This window comes from Coregonus clupeaformis, unplaced genomic scaffold (genome assembly GCF_020615455.1).
Source record: "Coregonus clupeaformis isolate EN_2021a unplaced genomic scaffold, ASM2061545v1 scaf1507, whole genome shotgun sequence".
Taxonomy (NCBI): Eukaryota; Metazoa; Chordata; class Actinopteri; order Salmoniformes; family Salmonidae; genus Coregonus; species Coregonus clupeaformis.
This window is the reverse complement of record NW_025534961.1, coordinates 21270-38628: the sequence shown is the minus strand read 5'-3', so window position 1 is coordinate 38628 and position 17359 is coordinate 21270. Positions and strand designations below refer to the sequence as shown.

Here is a 17359-nt window from a genome sequence, read left to right as displayed (position 1 = left end):
GGCCAGCAGGCCAGATGTGGATGAACGCAATGCCCTCGTTTGGGTGTAGGGACTGATCAGAGCCTGAAGGTACGGAGGTGCCGTTCCCCTCACAGCTCCGTAGGCAAGCACCATGGTCTTGTAGCAGATGCGAGCTTCAACTGGAAGCCAGTGGAGTGTGCGGAGGAGCGGGGTGACGTGAGAGAACTTGGGAAGGTTGAACAGAGGGAAGAGGTGCGCTTGTGAAGTTGGAAAACATTTTGTGTACACAGTAAAAACAGAAGTGTTAATTTAACTCCTATCGAGTTGAATTTAACTCTGTTTCAGATAACATTTGGTCCCACTCAAAATCAGTGTAAAATGTACTCTTTGGTCAGTGTAAAACTTTTAGAGTTAATTCTACTCCATATTGTGTAAAAAATAACAATGAAATGTGTCAAAATATTTAACACTGTAGTTTAATCACACTGTTGAGAGTAATATGATTACACTGTATAGAGTTAAGTCAACTACAATTTTACTTCAAAAAATGACACTTTAAAGTGTAATGATATTTACTTTTCATTTCTCTACAGTGTTTTTTTATTTTTATTTAAATCATATGATGTAGTGTTACTGAATTATAGAAATATCAATACTATCAAATAAAACAAAGCACAATAATACAAGATGAGAGCACCCACATTTATTGAAAAAAAAAAGTATAATTTCAATGTCCGTGAATTTACATTGTACACCCATTGCCTTGTCTATGACAGAAGTATAACATCATAAAAATTTTCACCAGAGAAAGCAATATGGCACAACAAGGAGAGCTGTGTCATTTCCTCCATATGACCTTTGTATGTCAAAAGGTCTAGGTTGTCGACATGAAAAAAAACTAAATCATGCTTTGATCTGATCACCTCATATGCATGGAAATGTTCTTGAAAAGTTACTGTAACTAAAGGCACTGTGAGTAGTAACAGTTTTTCACACATTATCAGAACTGACTCAATCTGATAAAACAAGGGCACTTCAGAGTCAACTTCGCCACAGATAACCAAGTGTGGGCGATAAACATACCCATTATGTTTAGCCCAATTAACCTTCATAACCTGAATGCTACTGGGCACTTGCATTGCCAAAGCAATTTCAGAACCTCCTTTTACCATATTTAAAGCCACCATTTTTCCTGGACCAATATCTAACCGACTAAAAGTTGTTGATCTTCGCCAACTATATGCCATATGATTCTGATGCTTTTTTGCCAGCGTTTTGGTAATATTTTTAAACGATTTAAGCTGTTTTTTGAAAAAATTATGTTTGCCTTCATACCTCATACACCAACTATGAAGTACAGGCCCTATTTTCTGGATGCAGCGGGGATAGTGGATAAGAAAATGGTGCTTTGGTAAAAGTTTTTTCTGAGGATACAACTTCTTAAACAGTGTATGGTGATCAACAATCAAATGTTTTAAATATACACATAGACCTTGAGATAACATGGGCGAGAATATAATGTTAATTATTTGCAATAATAAAAGAAGCAGGCCCCAGTGTTGGTCAGTAGAAGTTACCAAATCTCCAAAGATAAGAGGAACATTCCTAAGTAAGCACCAGGACTGAATTGCATTCAGTCCCAGATCATTAGATCCTTCACTTAAATTAACAGTCACAGGCCTGTTATTTCTCTCTGTGAAACCATAATCAAAACGTTGTATTCTTGAATGTATTTCTCCTGATGTAACATGTTTTTCATTCAAATACAGAAATAATAACTTCAATTCGTACTGGCCAACCCCTTCTAACACATCATGCATCACATCAACTGAGAAGTTCTCAGTTGTGTGAAAATACCTCAATGAATTTAATATGCATGACCTTTTCACACCAAAAACATACGGAAGGGATGGATTACAAGCCATTTCTTGACAGTGAGCAGTATGCATATCTTTGGTGCGTAAAACTATTTTGGAAGAATCTTCAGAGAATTCTGTTTGAAAGTCCTCCTTTTCTGCTAAACAGAACCTGCAACAGTACCTTGCACTGAAAGACTCCACCAGACCAAACAAACTATGCAAACCCAAATTATCACCTGTTACCTGTACTACAGTGCCACGTACATAACCACTGTATAATGGAATCTCAATACCATCGCTCTCTAACACTTTAATGTCTCGAACAATGGGAGCAAAAATTTCACTAAAACCATATCGTTTAACATCTTGAGTATGAAATAAGGCGCACAGGTGTATGTTAGCCAAAAAAGAATTCCATTTTGGAGAGAAGTTTCTTAAAGTAAAATATACTCCACCCAATTTATGAATACCTCGCTTGGAACCCAATGGGTTGGCGACCTCAAAATCATCATAGAACATCTGGACCTGTATTGTCTGCTTCTCAGTTGAGAACAGGGGGTGACTTTAAAAAAAAGATCCATCACAAATATCTCTCAGTCTAGAGTTGCTGGTAGCTGAGCTTTGCAACATTTCTGCAAAATACTGACTTTTAAATATTGACTGCAGTGTAGATAAAATTGGAATATACATGAATTTATCTTGAACTACTACCTGATCATATGTTCCAGTCTTTTTATTTCGTCTTGTGTCAAATCTTGAACCAATCACACATTCAACTGGTTCTACTATTTCCCACTTGGCAGTCATAAATTTTGATCGCTTGTATTCCGAATTTAGAACTGTGAAAGGATTCTCTAACCCCTCAAAACACGCCTCAACTTTCTTGCACATTTCTGTTTCTCTTTCATTACTAAATACATGCTTTATCACTGTTTCTTTAGCATGCTGATGAATATCTTGAACAATCTCTTCCATGGAAATCACTACAGTATTTACTGTACTTTGACCAACACCTGCTGCCTTTAGATCAGAAATAACAGCTGCACAACTATTTACAATGTATGGCGAAGATAACTCTGACTCAGCCTCTAAACATTCAGTCGACACTTCAACATGAGAAATATTACTGGTGTTGACGGTACTTTGAGGGTCTGAAAGATCATCTTCTATAGAATCTACTAAACTTTCTCCGTGGCACTTGTTAAGATGTTTTCTAAAACCAGAAAAGCTACCAAAAGAACGTGAGCATCCTTCTTGACCACATTTCAGAAAAAGAGTCCTGCCTGTACATAGCCCATGAATTATCTTAAGGTGCTTAACAAGGTTGTTTGGACTTCCATGGTCACTTTTGCAAAGAAAACACTTCATAGTTTTATCTCAACTAACGCACCATTCTTGCTCGCAACTCAGCAACTCTAGGAGTCTCCTTTGTTTCCCCCATGTCGATGTTATAGATGGTTGTTTGCACAAAAGTGAAAAAGCTGCTCAAGGAAGAACTGTATGACGTACCAAATACGTAATGGGCTTTAAAGACTTCGTCAAAAGCTCCTACTGAACCTGTTGCCTTGCATGGAAGAGCATGCTTGTCAACCACAATGAAGTAGGAGTGAATGCTGCTCTGTGTGGATCCCTGGGCGAGAAGGTAGGGCTGACTGCTTTGGGTGATGTTGTCAAGATGCTGCTGCACACTGGTTCCAACCTACAAAAAAACACATTCAACAGAATTGTTTTGGTGACTAACCTCTGACAATAGATAAGATCACCTCAAACTGTGCACAAGATTGAGATGATGGAATATATATTTTAAACAACTGTTAAGCATACCTTTTGAAATCTGATGAGCTGATCTACAGCTTGATATGCAGACATCTTTCCCGGCCTCTTTCTACCTTGTGCAGATGGTGGTAGCAAATGTAGCAGCAGCAAGATGGCAGACATGTCACTGTCCCAGCCTACAAATAAGTAAATAAAAACCTGGTTAACATTGTGCCGTAGCATAACATTCTTATTCACAACTTGCACCATTATGGACATATAATGCACACCTACATTATCCACATAAAAAGTAAAACAGTTCATTCATACCATTCTCAACTTCAGCAGCTGACTCAGCATTGCGCATCAAATCCAAGAGTTCTGTGGTGGATACAAGTCCATGGCTTTCCTTTATTACTTTTGCTTTGAAAGTGGTTGGCCACTTCTCCAAGAATTTGTTGGCTGTGGCCTCACCAAACAGAAGTCTGAAATCTTGTTCTATCTGCAATGTAACACACAAAGACAGAAATAATGAGTGTTACCTTATTCTTCATTGGATATTTTTGGTGATGCAGTGAATTAAGTTGTCATACCAGTCCTGGTGTGTCCAGAAATCTTGGGAAGACCGAGAAGACATCTGATGATTTGGCTTCATCGTTGACCATTGCTTGCCGATATATGAAGGTCATTTTCATCTTCTCACGGACAGTGTTTTCATCAGCAGAGTGTCTCAAAACAGCAATAGCTGCTTCCACATCCTCATCAGATGGCTCTCTGTCATAGGTGAAGGGCTGACGATCACGGCCTGGCCCACCAACTTAAGACAAAATACAGTGTTAAGAAATCCTTTCTGTACAATTCACAGGTCACCATTATAATTACATGTCACTGATCAGAAAACATACCTTTAGGAGATTTGCTGACTGAGGCACCTCTTTCCTCTGCTGTTTTTCTTTGTATGGTCTTCAATCGCCATGCAAGGTATCCGGAACCACTCTCCGGATCGTAGTAATGATCCTATATTATTATAAATAAATTATAAAGGAGTACTATTCCCATTTCATAGAGTGAATATGTGCATAATGTTGCAATAACCCATTTACTTACATATCCATGTTGTGAGTATGGGTCTTCTAGATAGGGAAACAAAGCTACTATCCCCTGTGCTCTGACACTTTTGGGGGGATGTCCTAGCATATGAATTCAAAGTTAACATCACACTGAATTGATATTGCACAACACATTTTACATAATTAATAACCGGAAAATAATAACAATGTTTCTTTACAGCCCATCTATATGCTTAATGCTTACCCATGTGTTTCTGTCATCTCAGCAGCAAGTATGTTGATCATCTGTCTTCTGGTGGCATCTGTCAGAGATTTGGTTTTTCCATACTCTTGCATAATGCGTTCACCACCAGGCTTTGATGTTAGGATTTTTTCAATCAGCTATAGGTGGAAAGAAATGTGCTTTCCGTAATTGTAAAACAATATGTAATGCTGTCACATGATGAAACAACATTCAGATTGGACTTAACAGCAATGTTCACCACTTACTGCTTTTGCCTCATAGTTTATGTGGCATGGCCTTTTAGGCTGGCTTCCTTCGCCAGCCGCTACTTCTTCAACATCGTCACACACAGTGAAATTCAGAATGATGGTGTCATCAGATGTACCCGAGCATGATGATGAATGAGAAGTATCTGTTCATTATGAAATTTGTGCAAAACATAGAAACATATTAAAATAAACTGTTATTTTTAAGACAATAAAGGTTCTCATTCTGGCCTTTAAACTAAAAAACTAATTGAATGAATGAATACCAAGTCCATTGCCCAGCATGATTCTGAAAGTTCCAGGTGACTCCTTTACTAATTCTTCAAAAACATCTGAGTCAACTTCTGTGTCAGACTGGTCATACACCTTAATGTCTGGCTTTCTGCTTTCTGGTATGTTGAATTTTAGACACACTGTTAAAAAAAGAAGAAAAAAAGAAAAACATGCATTCCCTTCTCACAAGAATCCAAGTTCATACTTAAGGTTGCCTCATGTGTTCACAAAATGATGAAAGACAAGGATCTGCACCTGATTTTATGTTACTGAAAATATAAAGCACAGCAGAAATGACTATAGACCTAAATAGATATCATAAGATAATAGCTTAATGCTGTATTATTTTGTCATTAGGGTGATATGTATTGCTTTAACCTATTATACCTACCTTCTTTCAAGAAAGCATTGAATGTCAGCTCAGACAGCTTGACGTATTTCTGCTCTTCCCCGAGCTGAACACGCAACAGCATTTTGCCTCTGTTAACAAAGAAAATATATATTCAAAATCATCATTTAGTGCTGGTTCAACTAAGCGTTAGCTAACTATCCATTTATCTCAGTAGTACTAGCTACGCAATGCACTATGCATTACTTAGACGTTACACTGCAATTACAAAGGCTGAAGTAGACAAAGTTGTGCTGGTTGAATATAACGTTAAGCTGCCATTTTCTGCAGCAAATGGGTGTAGGCTAGTTCAAGTTTAGAGGCACATTGTCCCATTAGCTACCAAATAACTAGCTATGTGTCAAAGTTAGCTAGCTCATTAGCCATTTTAGTTCGAACAGTAGCTAACCATTAAAATGGTTAAGCAATGTTAAACAAACCCGTCATGCAAATCAGTGATCTAAGTTATCGTTTTATAACACCAACATTAGCTGGCTAACTATCAGAAGCATGCTAACATTACCGTTATATATAGCTTTATAAAAAACAGTTAACGTTAGTGTAAGGAAGCCTGGGAAGCTATACAATAACGTTAGCTAACAATACTATCTGTATAAATGTTTTGTTGTTAGCGAACGTTATTTTACGTATTTACCATTCTGACAAACTTCATTCGTGAAAATATTGCAACACAAAGAAAGACAGTTACCGATACTGATTGCAAGCTAGCTAACCGCATGACAAGCACAATCTGCGCTCATGCCAAACGGTGGTGTCCTTCAAACGAACTGATTAGCTAAGTTAACGTTACCTATTTTTAGCCATATGAAACAGCAAGCCATTCACAAAAATATCAAACATATTCCATGGGTATATCATATAACAGTTATTACTGTCAACCATCTGAACTTACAAGCTAATTTAGCTGGCTGATGACGAGGTCACTGCAAGGGGGACCGCCGCATGGAACTCGTAACTTAAAATATGACCTTGACATCAGCACAACTCTAAAATTATGTAAAGTAAAAAAATACCGGTTTGGTGTTGAAAAAACGGGGATGTAACTTACCTAGCAATATCTGTGGCCTAGCTACTCCTTCGCAATCTTCCTCCACCAACGTACGTGCCAAACTTCAGCAAAGCAGAGTGGCGGGTATTCATCACTGCTGTAGAGTTGAAATTGTCACTGCGTATCTGCAGATTTTTACACTCACTTTTAACTCCACTGATAGAGCAACTTTACTCTCAAAAATGTTGAAAATACTCTATCTGGGTTAAAATAACTTTACTCTGAAATATTAACACCCCATTTTTTACTGTGTACGTTTTTTTCCCCGATTTGGTTTTAACTGTACTCTACTTTACTTACCTTAACAAAATAAGATGTATAGTTGAATATTTTAGAAATGAGTCGTCTCAATTCGCTTGCTGCTTGGCTGTATTGACGAAGGTTCCAGTGCCACTGGCAGTGGCTTCGGGAGCTGCTTGGGTTCGTCGGATCGGGAGCTGGAGAGGACAGTTTAGTCTGAGGTCATTTAAGGGCTTCGGGGACACTGGACATCGTTTTTCGGATGCATGCAGGGCACTTTCTGCCTATTGGATTATAAATAGTCAACTGTTGGTTTCAAGGGCTTTCTACCGTGATAACTGTGGGGTTAGACTGTTTGTTTTTTATAGCTCCAACGGCGCCAACGAACATTTTCAGTTTAGCACCCGGGTTTAGGTTATCTTAAAATATTATTGTATTGTGTGTATTGCCAATTGTTTGCAAGTGGATCATTCATTATTCATTCTTTTTATATACACATTCTATCTATAGGTAAGAACTCTGGTCTCTTTGGTTTTTCTTTAGCGAGTTTAGTCATACCAGGTTTATTATGTACTGAGTGGACCTTTTCACTATACTTTTACTCTATGGATTTATCTGAGCCTGTGGTGATAGGGTTACATCAACATTATAAATATGGTGGAAACTCCCACTAGTCCATGCCTCCACCAATCCAATGCTTTTAGATTATGGGAAGTAGTGAACAAGTGCACACTTCAGGAGAAAGGAGATATTATTGGGACACACCCAGATGCTCTGTTAATCAACCACATTGGTCTACCACAAGGCTTCCTTGGTTCAAACTGTCAGATTATTGTTATAATGTTGTTTGTAGTATAGAGATAATGATGTTATTGATTATCAATGTTATGATATTGATTATGATGTAGAGTATTGTTATGATGTTGTTGGTAGTATATAGATAATGATGTTATTGATTACAAAAATGCGAGGGGTGTATTCAGTTTTGTGAGATACTGTATGTTAGAGCAGGAGTAGGGGGGGTAGAAGTTAGAGGTCTGTTACCTGAGTCAAGATCAACAGGAGGGAGGGAGGGAGGGAGGGAGGGAGGGAGAGAGAGAGAGAGAGAGAGAGAGAGAGGGAGAGGGAGAGAGAGGGAGAGGTTAAATTAACATCAACAGACTAACATGCAGTCAACTGAATATCTTTTCATCACTGACTTCTAACCAGTGATGTCATCACAACCAGTAACCTTTTCCACTCTTCCACTTTTGGTCCGGCTCAGCTTGACCTCTGACCTCTGAAATGAATGATTTCAAAAACAGACAAAGCAAAGGTATTAAATTAGATATAAACTCATCTGCAAAGAGAGTTACACATTTCCATGGAAAGGGAATGTACACTAAATGACCAAAAGTATGTGGACACCTGCTTGTCAAACATCTCATTCCAAAGTCATGACCATTAGTATGAAGTTGGTCCCCCTTTGCTGCTATGACAGCCTCCACTCTTATGGGAAGGCTTTCCACTAGATGTTGGAACATTGCTGCGGGGACCTGCTTCCATTCAGCCACAAGAGCATTAGTGAGGTAATGTTAAATATACATTGCTGCGTGGATTTTTTCCTTTGGACTGCCAGATGGTGAAGCGTGATTCATCACTCCAGAGAACGCGTTTTCAATGCTCCAGAGTCCAATGGCGGTGGGCTTTATACCACTCCAGCCGATGCTTGGCATTGCTCATGGTGATCTTTGGCTTTTGTTCGGTTGCTCAACCATGGAAACCCATTTCATGAAGATCCCGACTAACAGTTATTGTGCTGACGTTGCTTCCAGAGGCAGTTTGGAACTCGTAGTGAGTGTTGCAACCGAGGACAGACGGTTTTTACACGCTACCCGCTTCAGCACTCGGCGGTCCCGCTCTGTGAGCTTGTGTGGCCTACCACTTCACGCTGAGCCGTTGTTGCTCCTAGACGTTTCCCTTCACAATAACAGAACTTACAGTTGACCTAGGCAGCTCCAGCAGGGCAGAAATTTGACAAACTGACTTGTTGGAAAGGTGGCATCCTGTGACGGTGCCATGTTGAAAGTCAATGAGCTCTTCTGTATGGGCCATTCTACTGCCAATGTTTGTCTATGGAGATTGCATGGCTGTGTGCTCGATTTTATACACCTGTCAGGAAGGGGTCTGGCTGGAATAGAATCCACTAATTTGAAGGGGTGTCCACATACTTTTGTATCTATAGTGTGTGTACACACGTGTGTTGTTGCATCTTACCAACGATGAGCCTATCTTCCCCATTTACATCATGAAAGGTCATGTTGATGTTCATTTAATCTCTCTCTCTCTCTCTCTCTCTCTCTCTCTCTCTCTCTCTCTCTCTCTCTCTCTCTCTCTCTCTCTCTCTCTCTCTCTCTCTCTCTCTCTCTCTCTCTCTCTCTCTCTCTCTCTCTCTCTCAGATATCCAGGCTCAAAGCATCAGTCCACCAGGTAGGTAGAGTATAAATCTACAATGATTATAGCAGTTCAATACTAGGCTACTTTATTATCCCACATGGAGAAATTCATGTGTCCATACACACCATTCTAAAACCCAATAACAAGTACTGTTTTATGGAACTACTAATACTTGTCAACCACAAAGCATTACTGCTGTTAGAATAACAGAAGCCCTGTCATAATCTGTCCTCACCACTGTGTTTTCCTCTCTGCTGTTTACAGCTGAACTCTCAGTCAGACTGGTGAATGGGACCACTTCCTGTTCCGGGACAGTGGAAGTCTTCTACAGAGGAGAGTGGTTAGTTCTATGTACTGGGTGGTGGGGCATGAGAGAGACTAAGGTTGTGTGTAGAGAGCTGGGCTGTGGGAATGCTGTAGCTGAATCTAGAGGACCTCTGGCTGAAAAGGGAAGAAGAAAAATGACATTATGGAGTAGATGCAGTGGAGATGAGTCTACAATTGGAGAGTGTAACACCGGTGGAGGAGGACCTAGTGACTCTTATAGTGGATATTATCAGCATGTGATCTGTTCAGGTAAGACACTGGTAATATTGAGATATTTCATTGGTACATTATACAAGATTTACATGTATCATGTTTTATGTGTTTTTCATTTCATTTAAAGAGAGGGAGAGATGTTAGATGTATTTAAACATTATATTTGTGTTTGTCATATTGGTTTATGGGAGATGTGCATGGGCAGATCATTGTAGTTCAGATGTTACTGAAGTGAAGCTGCCTGATGGATGTCCAGCTGTTTATTTTCTATAAAGTGAAGTGAACTTATTCCTGTCTCCTGCCTGCATTATTCCCAACCCTGTCCTGAGTGACTAAGAACCCATTTCTACCTCTTACAGTATCAAACATAGCAACCTACAATCTTTTATCCAACATATTTGTGTTTAGTCCTTGACAGTGTCATCAACAAAACTGATTGAATGTTCCACCAACTCTTTTTCACCAGAGTCTGTGCAGCTTGTGGAAGGAGCTGGTCTCTGCTCTGGGAGACTGGAGGTGAAGTCCAATCAGTCCTGGGCCTCAGTGTGTGAAGCTGACTTTGACCAGCAGGATGCAGAGGTAGTCTGTGGGGAGATTGGCTGTGGGGCTCCTGCAACTCTACAGGGGGGGCTCTATGGAGAAGGTGAGGGTCAGACCTGGGATAAAGAGTTCCAGTGTAAAGGCAATGAGTCCCTTCTCTTGGACTGTGACACCTCAGACAGAAAAAACAACACCTGCCTACCTGGTAATGCTGTTGGACTCACCTGCTCAGGTAAGACACAGTTTGTCACTCAATCAACATTGTTTCTCGCCTGGAGTGAAGAATATGAGAGGCAATATAGGTGTGTTTTAGTGAGAAAATAGTAAGATTACTGTCTCTCTCTCTTCTTTTCTCAGAGCCTGATGATGTGAGGCTGGTGGGAGGAGGCAGTCGCTGTGCTGGTGGAGTGGAGCGGTACGACCAGGGAGAGTGGAGGACTGTGGGAGCTGAAGACAGGAACAAGGAGGGTGTAGCTGCAGTAGTGTGTAGACAGCTGGGTTGTGGCTCCACTGTTTCAGTACTACCTGGAAACACCAGTAGAGGGATTGGAGTTGTCTGTTCTGGGTCTGAGTCTTCACTGAGGGAGTGTAGGAGATTTGATATATATAATCTCCTTCTTGGATTCACAGTGATCTGCTCAGGTAATAACAAGATACACTTTATGGCCAAAAGTGTGGGGACATTAGTGGATTCAGCAATGTCAGCCATATCTGTTGCTGACAGGTGTATAGGATCGAGCACACAAAGCCATACAATCCTTTGACCACCATTGGTAGTAGCTTGTGTGGCCTTACTGAAGAGCTCAGTGACTTTCAACGTGGCACGTCTAGGAGCAACATTGGCTCAGCCATGAAGTGGTAGGCCTCACAAGCTCACAGAACAGACGGCTGAGTGCTGAAGCGCATAGAGAGTCAAAAATTGAAGCAAGCATGTCCATTTATTATATATCCTTCCTAGATCCACAGTGATCTGCTCAGGAAATATCAATATATGATCATTATATTCCACTGATTCCATTTATTCATTCAACTTCCTCTGAACCTCTCATGATGACTGTTTAGCTTGTAAATCTGCATTGCAAAATAGATCACTCAGTCAAGTAGGAATCAAATACAACTTAAATATCCCAGAATGCTTTTGTATTTGAGTGTTATCTCACTGATCGTCTCTACTCACTGCCACTGCCACATGTCATGTTATTGTCATATCTAAATGAGGAAAGTAGTTGAGGAGCTACGTTTTCTTGTTCTCTCCTCTTGTTCCAGATGTCCTGCTTCAGCCTGATATCAACATATGTTGTCTCAGTGACTGTAGGCCCACTACTCATGTTGCCCTGTGAGGGAGGGTGGCTAGCACTGTTACATGCTGATGTTATTGTCATATCTATAGGAAACTAGTTGAAGAGGTTTTTCTTGTTCTCTTTTATTGTTACAGATCTCCTGGTCCAGCCTGATATCTCCCTGACTGACTCAATGGGAGGGGTCTCCAGGGGCCATGAGGGGCCAGAGGTGTTCAGGGGCTACAACTTCACCATCACCTGCTCCACTCAGCCACAGTACCCAGGAGGCTCCTTCCTCCTCACGTTCACCGGCTCCAACAGAACCCAGACCCAGCCAGCTGTCAATCACTCTGCTGCCTTCCTCTTCCCTGCTGCAGATGACTCCCACCAAGGGAACTACAGCTGTGTTTATGACAATTATGTTTTCTCTCATAACTTCTCCTCTGAGAGTGAGCTCCTCACCCTCACCGTCACAGGTAACTGAACATGAACCAGACTTATAACTTTGTCATTGACAGATTTCCCACAGATCTATGTGATGATGACCAGTCCCCTCATCAAAGGTGTTTCTGTTTGCAGCCTCTCCTCTGCCAGCCTTCATCATCAGACACGTTGTAGTGCTGCTGATCCTACTGACAGCCATCACCACCATCTACCTGTACTACAAGGTAAAGACATTTACTCAGACGTTACAAGTCATTTAAATGTTTGTGTCTATGAGCAGGGTTCAGATTCTACATTGGTCTATATATGTGTTTAAGGTGTGTGATTAACCAGATGAGAATGAGAGGCGCGCCCGCAGAGAATGAGACACAGAGACACACACACAGAGAGAACGAGAGACCGGGATTTTAATAATAGCTGAAAAGTTCAGAATTAGTTTATCTTTCTAGAACCTTGGAAGACATCTAAAAAGAGTGACAGCAACCACCATGATTCCTTTTAGTTTGTTTTTTTGCAACCATGGTAACATGGGGTTTTGGTAACATGGAGTTTTGGTAACATGGGGTTTTGGTAACATGAGGTTATGGTAACATGGGGTTTTGGTAACATGGGGCTTTCATTATTTTTAGAGAGTAGCTCAATTACGTCTGTTTTGTGTTCCAGAATGTATTGCTGCTTTTAGCTTTTGTCTTTATGTCTTTATCTTATTTAGTGTTTCTCTTAGATTCTTCATCTTGAAGTGTTTCCATTATTAGTCCATGACTGACTCACTCACTCACTCTTGGTGCTGTGTCTCCCTAGACCACCAGGAGGCAGAAGAGAGTGATCAGGGTGAGCAGCATGGATCTTTATGTTGATGCCAATGCCATGGAGATGGTCTCTCTGAGCTCCAGAGCTGAAGCTGGACCGGGAGAGGAGAGAGCAGCCCAGGGGACTGAGTAGGAGTAGAATGATGCTGACCCTACATGCTGATCTTAGGTCAGTGTTGTGTTTTGAACTCGATGGTCAGCAGTGGACTGGTGTTTAAAATGTGGGGACAAACCTTAAGTGGTTCTAATTTTAATAACACAAGTTAAGAATTAGTTTATCTTTCTAGAACCTTGGAAGAAATCTAAAAGGAGTGATTGTAACCACCATTATTAATTTTTGTTTGTTTTGTACCACCATGGTACCATGGGGTTTTGGGTATCATGGGGTTTTGGTAACATGGGGGTTTTGGTAACATGGGGTTTTGGTAACATGGGGGTTTTGGTAACATGGGGTTTTGGTAACATGGGGTTTTGGTAACATGAGGTTTGGGTAACATGGGGTTTTGGTAACATGGGGTTTGGGTAACTTGGGGTTTTGGTAACATGGGATTTTGGTAACATGGGGTTTGGGTAACTTGGAGTTATGGTAACATGGGGATTGGGTAACTTGGGGTTTGGTAGCATGGGGTTTTGGTAACTTGGGGTTTTGGTAACATGGGGTTTTGGTAACTTGGGGTTTTGGTTACTTGGGGTTTGGGTAACTGTGGTTTGGTAGCTGGGGTTTTGGGTAACATGGGGATTGGGTAACATGGGGTTTTGGTAATATGGGGTTTTGGGTAACATGGGGTTTAGGTAACATGGGGTTTTGGTAACATGGGGTTTTGGTAACATGGGGTTTTGGTAACTTGGGGTTTTGGTAACGTGGGGTTTGGGTAACATGGGGTTTTGGTAATATAGGGTTTGGTAACATGGGGTTTTGGGTAACGTGGGGTTTTGGTAACATGGGGTTATGGTAACATGGGGTTTGGGTAACATGGGGAGGGAATGGCCGGCAGGGATGTAGCTCAGTTGGTAGAGCATGGCGTTAGCAACACCAGGGTTGTGGGTTTGATTCCCATGGGTATGAAAAAATACAAAATAATGTATGCACTCACTAACTGTAAGTCGCTCTGGATAAGAGCGTCTGCTAAATGACTAAAATGTAAATGTAAATGGGTCAACTTTTTCTCAAGTCATTTTGGTTTATTGTTGGGGTTTGTTGTGTTGTTTACCTCTCAAGATGTTATTGATTATAAGTGTTATGATATTGATTATGATGTAGATTATTGTTATGATGTTGTTAGTAGTATATAGAGATAATGATGTTATTCTCTTATGATCTGTGGGTTACAGAGAAAGTATATTACTTAGTGCAGGTCTGATATACAATAGATGGTGTTGTACAAATCAATCAATCAATCAATAAGTAACGTAAATGAATATTGTTTTGTATTATATCAATGACATTAAAGTTATTGTTGACAAGTGCTAATTCTACACTGAGTATACAAAACATTAAGAACACCTTCTCTTTCCCAGACATAGACTGACCAGTTGAATCTGGGTGAAAGCTTTGAAGCGTTATTGATGTAACTTGTTAAATCCACTTTAATCAGTGTAGATGAAGGGGAGGAGACAGGTTAAAAAAAAAAGATTTTTAAGGATTGAGATAATTGACACATGGATTGTGTATGTTTTCCATTCAGAGGGTGAATCGGCAAGACAACCTATTTAAGTGTCTTTGAACAGGATACGGAAGTAGGGGCCAGGCAAACTGGTTTGAGTGTGTCAAGAACTGCAACGCTGCTGGGTATTTTACGCTCAACAGATTGCTGTGTGTAGCAAGAATGTCCTCCACCCAAAGGACATCCAGCCAACTTGACACAACTGTGGGAAGCATTGGAATCAACATGGGCCAGCTTCCCTGTGGAATGTTTTTGACACCTTGTAGAGTCCGTGCCCCGACAAATTGAGGCTGTTCTGAGGGCAAAAGGTGGGGGTGCAACTCAATATTAGGAATATTAGGAAGATGTTTCTAAAGTTTTGTACACTCAGTGGATAGTTGATGTGAGTTCAGATTATGTAGCTGTTACATTACTTACCCTTTCCAGATAAAGACCTGTTGCTCTCTAAACTGCCATGTAATCACTGAATGCTTTTAATAAACTCAGTCTTGTGTGATTTCCCCTCCAGTTTTTTATTTCACAGTGGTCAAGGGGTTATTGATCATTAGTGATTCCATCAGTGACACCAAACATCAGCTCAGGCCGGAGGTTCAGCACCTTGACCCTTAGTGACCTCTCCCCCAGACAGACAGACAGACAGACAGAAGAATTCTGCATCTTCATATCACAATAACAGCTTTCTAATGTATCTGGAGGTGGTCTGAATATCGCTCACACAGGACAACGACTCCCATTGTTAGGGGCATAGACATGAGCATCTTGTCACTATATACAGATCTCTGGACGGGTGGATACACTTTTACACCTGCTACGTTAGGTTAGATACACACAGACCACATGACAGAGGAATGTCCACAACACAACTACGAGAGGGACAGAGACAGTTGGTGAAAGTGGACCTCATCTACTCTGAAGAACTAGTAAAATGATTTGTTCAGACGGTTCTGCAGTATACTTAGACAGGCTAGCTAAATAGGATGACTAAAGACAGAACAGTATGGGGAACACATAGAGGAATGTGTTAATGTGACCAAAGTATCACACCCTGAAAATTATAGGAATGCAATAGAATCATAAAACTACAATCTGATAATGTATTACGTTTAGTTAGAAGAAAAACAAGGGCTTTGGCTTATTTTCATATCTATGCTAGCAGGAAACAGGATGTGAAACTAGACACTGAAGAACATGTCCCCATCTTAGGTGTCTGTGTAAGATACATATTTGCTCAGCAACAGACTATTTGGGTCTTAAAAAAAGAAGTGTGAAATAGACACAGGAAAAGACGACTAGGTTGCTTCTTCAAGCTTATAGAGAAAAGTTGCCTAAATATGGGCTAGGAGCTTTTTCATTGGCCCATTTAGGGGTGTAGTAAATGAATGAATGAACCTACTGCCCAATAAGGGGTCTTTGTTTAATTCATTTAAACTAGAGATTTACACCTCTGGGAGTTATTCAAAGATTTAAGAAGTAGTTGACTTCAACCATTGAGATAACAACATTCTCATGACAGGAACACATACACAACTGAAATATTTGATGATTTCATAGTGATTTCCTATTTTTCTATTGATCCCTACCCAGTGTGGACCTGACAGGGACAATGGAATATGTTCAATGTTTTGGCAATTGAATGTTCACTGTTTTTGGCTTTGAAATTTCCAATAAAAAGCTCTAAAACCATTGCAACTCAATTATTTCATAATGCATTTCATGTTTTTTTTTTATTATCGAATTTGAAAACCGTTATTTTTTTGTAATCGAACCAAAACCGAACAGACCTCAAAAAGCACTAATTGCTCAGCACTAACACAAACACACAAACACACACAAACACCTTTTGATTGTCTTTTCAACAGCAAGTTTTGTTTTTAAATTCTTAAAACAAAGACAGATTAGATGTTGTGGGACATAAATGTTCAATTATACCAATGTCATTAGTTCCTCCATTTAGCTGTATAGTGTCCTATTAGCATTTAGCTGTATAGTGACCTATTAGCATTTAGCTGTATAGTGTCCTATTAGCATTTAGCTGTATAGTGTCCTATTAGCATTTAGCTGTATAGTGTCCTATTAGCATTTAGCTGTATAGTGTCCTATTAGCATTTAGCTGTATAGTGACCTATTAGCATTTAGCTGTATAGTGTCCTATTAGCATTTAGCTGTATAGTGTCCTATTAGCATTTAGCTGTATAGTGTCCTATTAGCATTTAGCTGTATAGTGTATAGCCCCGTGGGCCCTGGTCAATAGTAGTGAGTGCTCTATATAGGGAACAGGGTACCATTGAATATAGGGTGAAGTTTTCCCTACAGGCTGATCTTGGGTTAGTTTTGCATTTCCCCCACTAATGGATAAGGTTAGGATTGGGGGAGGAGAAGCTGATCCTAGATCTGTACCTCGGGGAAACTTTACCTGAACAGTCTTCACTGCAGATTGGTGGGAGTATGAAAGATGAAAAATGAAATATTTCCCTCTGCTGGCCAGAGAACAATATTACACCTCAGGCCTACATGTACAGTACTGCATCATCCTATCAGCCAG

The 17359-nt window shown here is 40.3% G+C and overlaps 2 protein-coding genes and 2 long non-coding RNA genes across 4 annotated transcripts; 1 reads left to right on the top strand and 3 right to left on the bottom strand.

Moving 5' to 3' along the window:
• Window positions 1-728: 728 nt before the first annotated feature.
• LOC123487190 lies at window positions 729-4760 on the bottom strand. Its single transcript, XM_045218333.1, has 6 exons — window positions 4683-4760; window positions 4481-4592; window positions 4169-4392; window positions 3906-4077; window positions 3645-3772; window positions 729-3519 (listed from the first exon to the last, which is right to left on the bottom strand). Exon 6 carries the CDS (start codon window positions 2337-2339, stop codon window positions 729-731), a length of 1611 nt encoding a protein of 536 aa, XP_045074268.1. The 5' UTR covers window positions 2340-3519; window positions 3645-3772; window positions 3906-4077; window positions 4169-4392; window positions 4481-4592; window positions 4683-4760.
• On the bottom strand, window positions 4754-5268 carry LOC123487189. The gene is made up of 3 exons (XR_006659677.1): window positions 5135-5268; window positions 4890-5026; window positions 4754-4765 (listed from the first exon to the last, which is right to left on the bottom strand). It is a non-coding gene; the product is annotated as an uncharacterized LOC123487189 (long non-coding RNA).
• A 49-nt stretch (window positions 5269-5317) lies between these two features.
• Window positions 5318-7106, bottom strand: LOC123487188. The gene is made up of 3 exons (XR_006659676.1): window positions 6865-7106; window positions 5799-5887; window positions 5318-5547 (listed from the first exon to the last, which is right to left on the bottom strand). It is a non-coding gene; the product is annotated as an uncharacterized LOC123487188 (long non-coding RNA).
• Window positions 7107-9828: 2722 nt separating this feature from the next.
• On the top strand, window positions 9829-13286 carry LOC123487187 (scavenger receptor cysteine-rich type 1 protein M130-like). Its single transcript, XM_045218332.1, has 6 exons — window positions 9829-9880; window positions 10547-10852; window positions 10978-11262; window positions 12278-12376; window positions 12480-12568; window positions 13146-13286. Exons 1-6 carry the CDS (start codon window positions 9829-9831, stop codon window positions 13284-13286), a joined length of 972 nt encoding a protein of 323 aa, XP_045074267.1.
• The last annotated feature ends 4073 nt before the right edge of the window (window positions 13287-17359 follow it).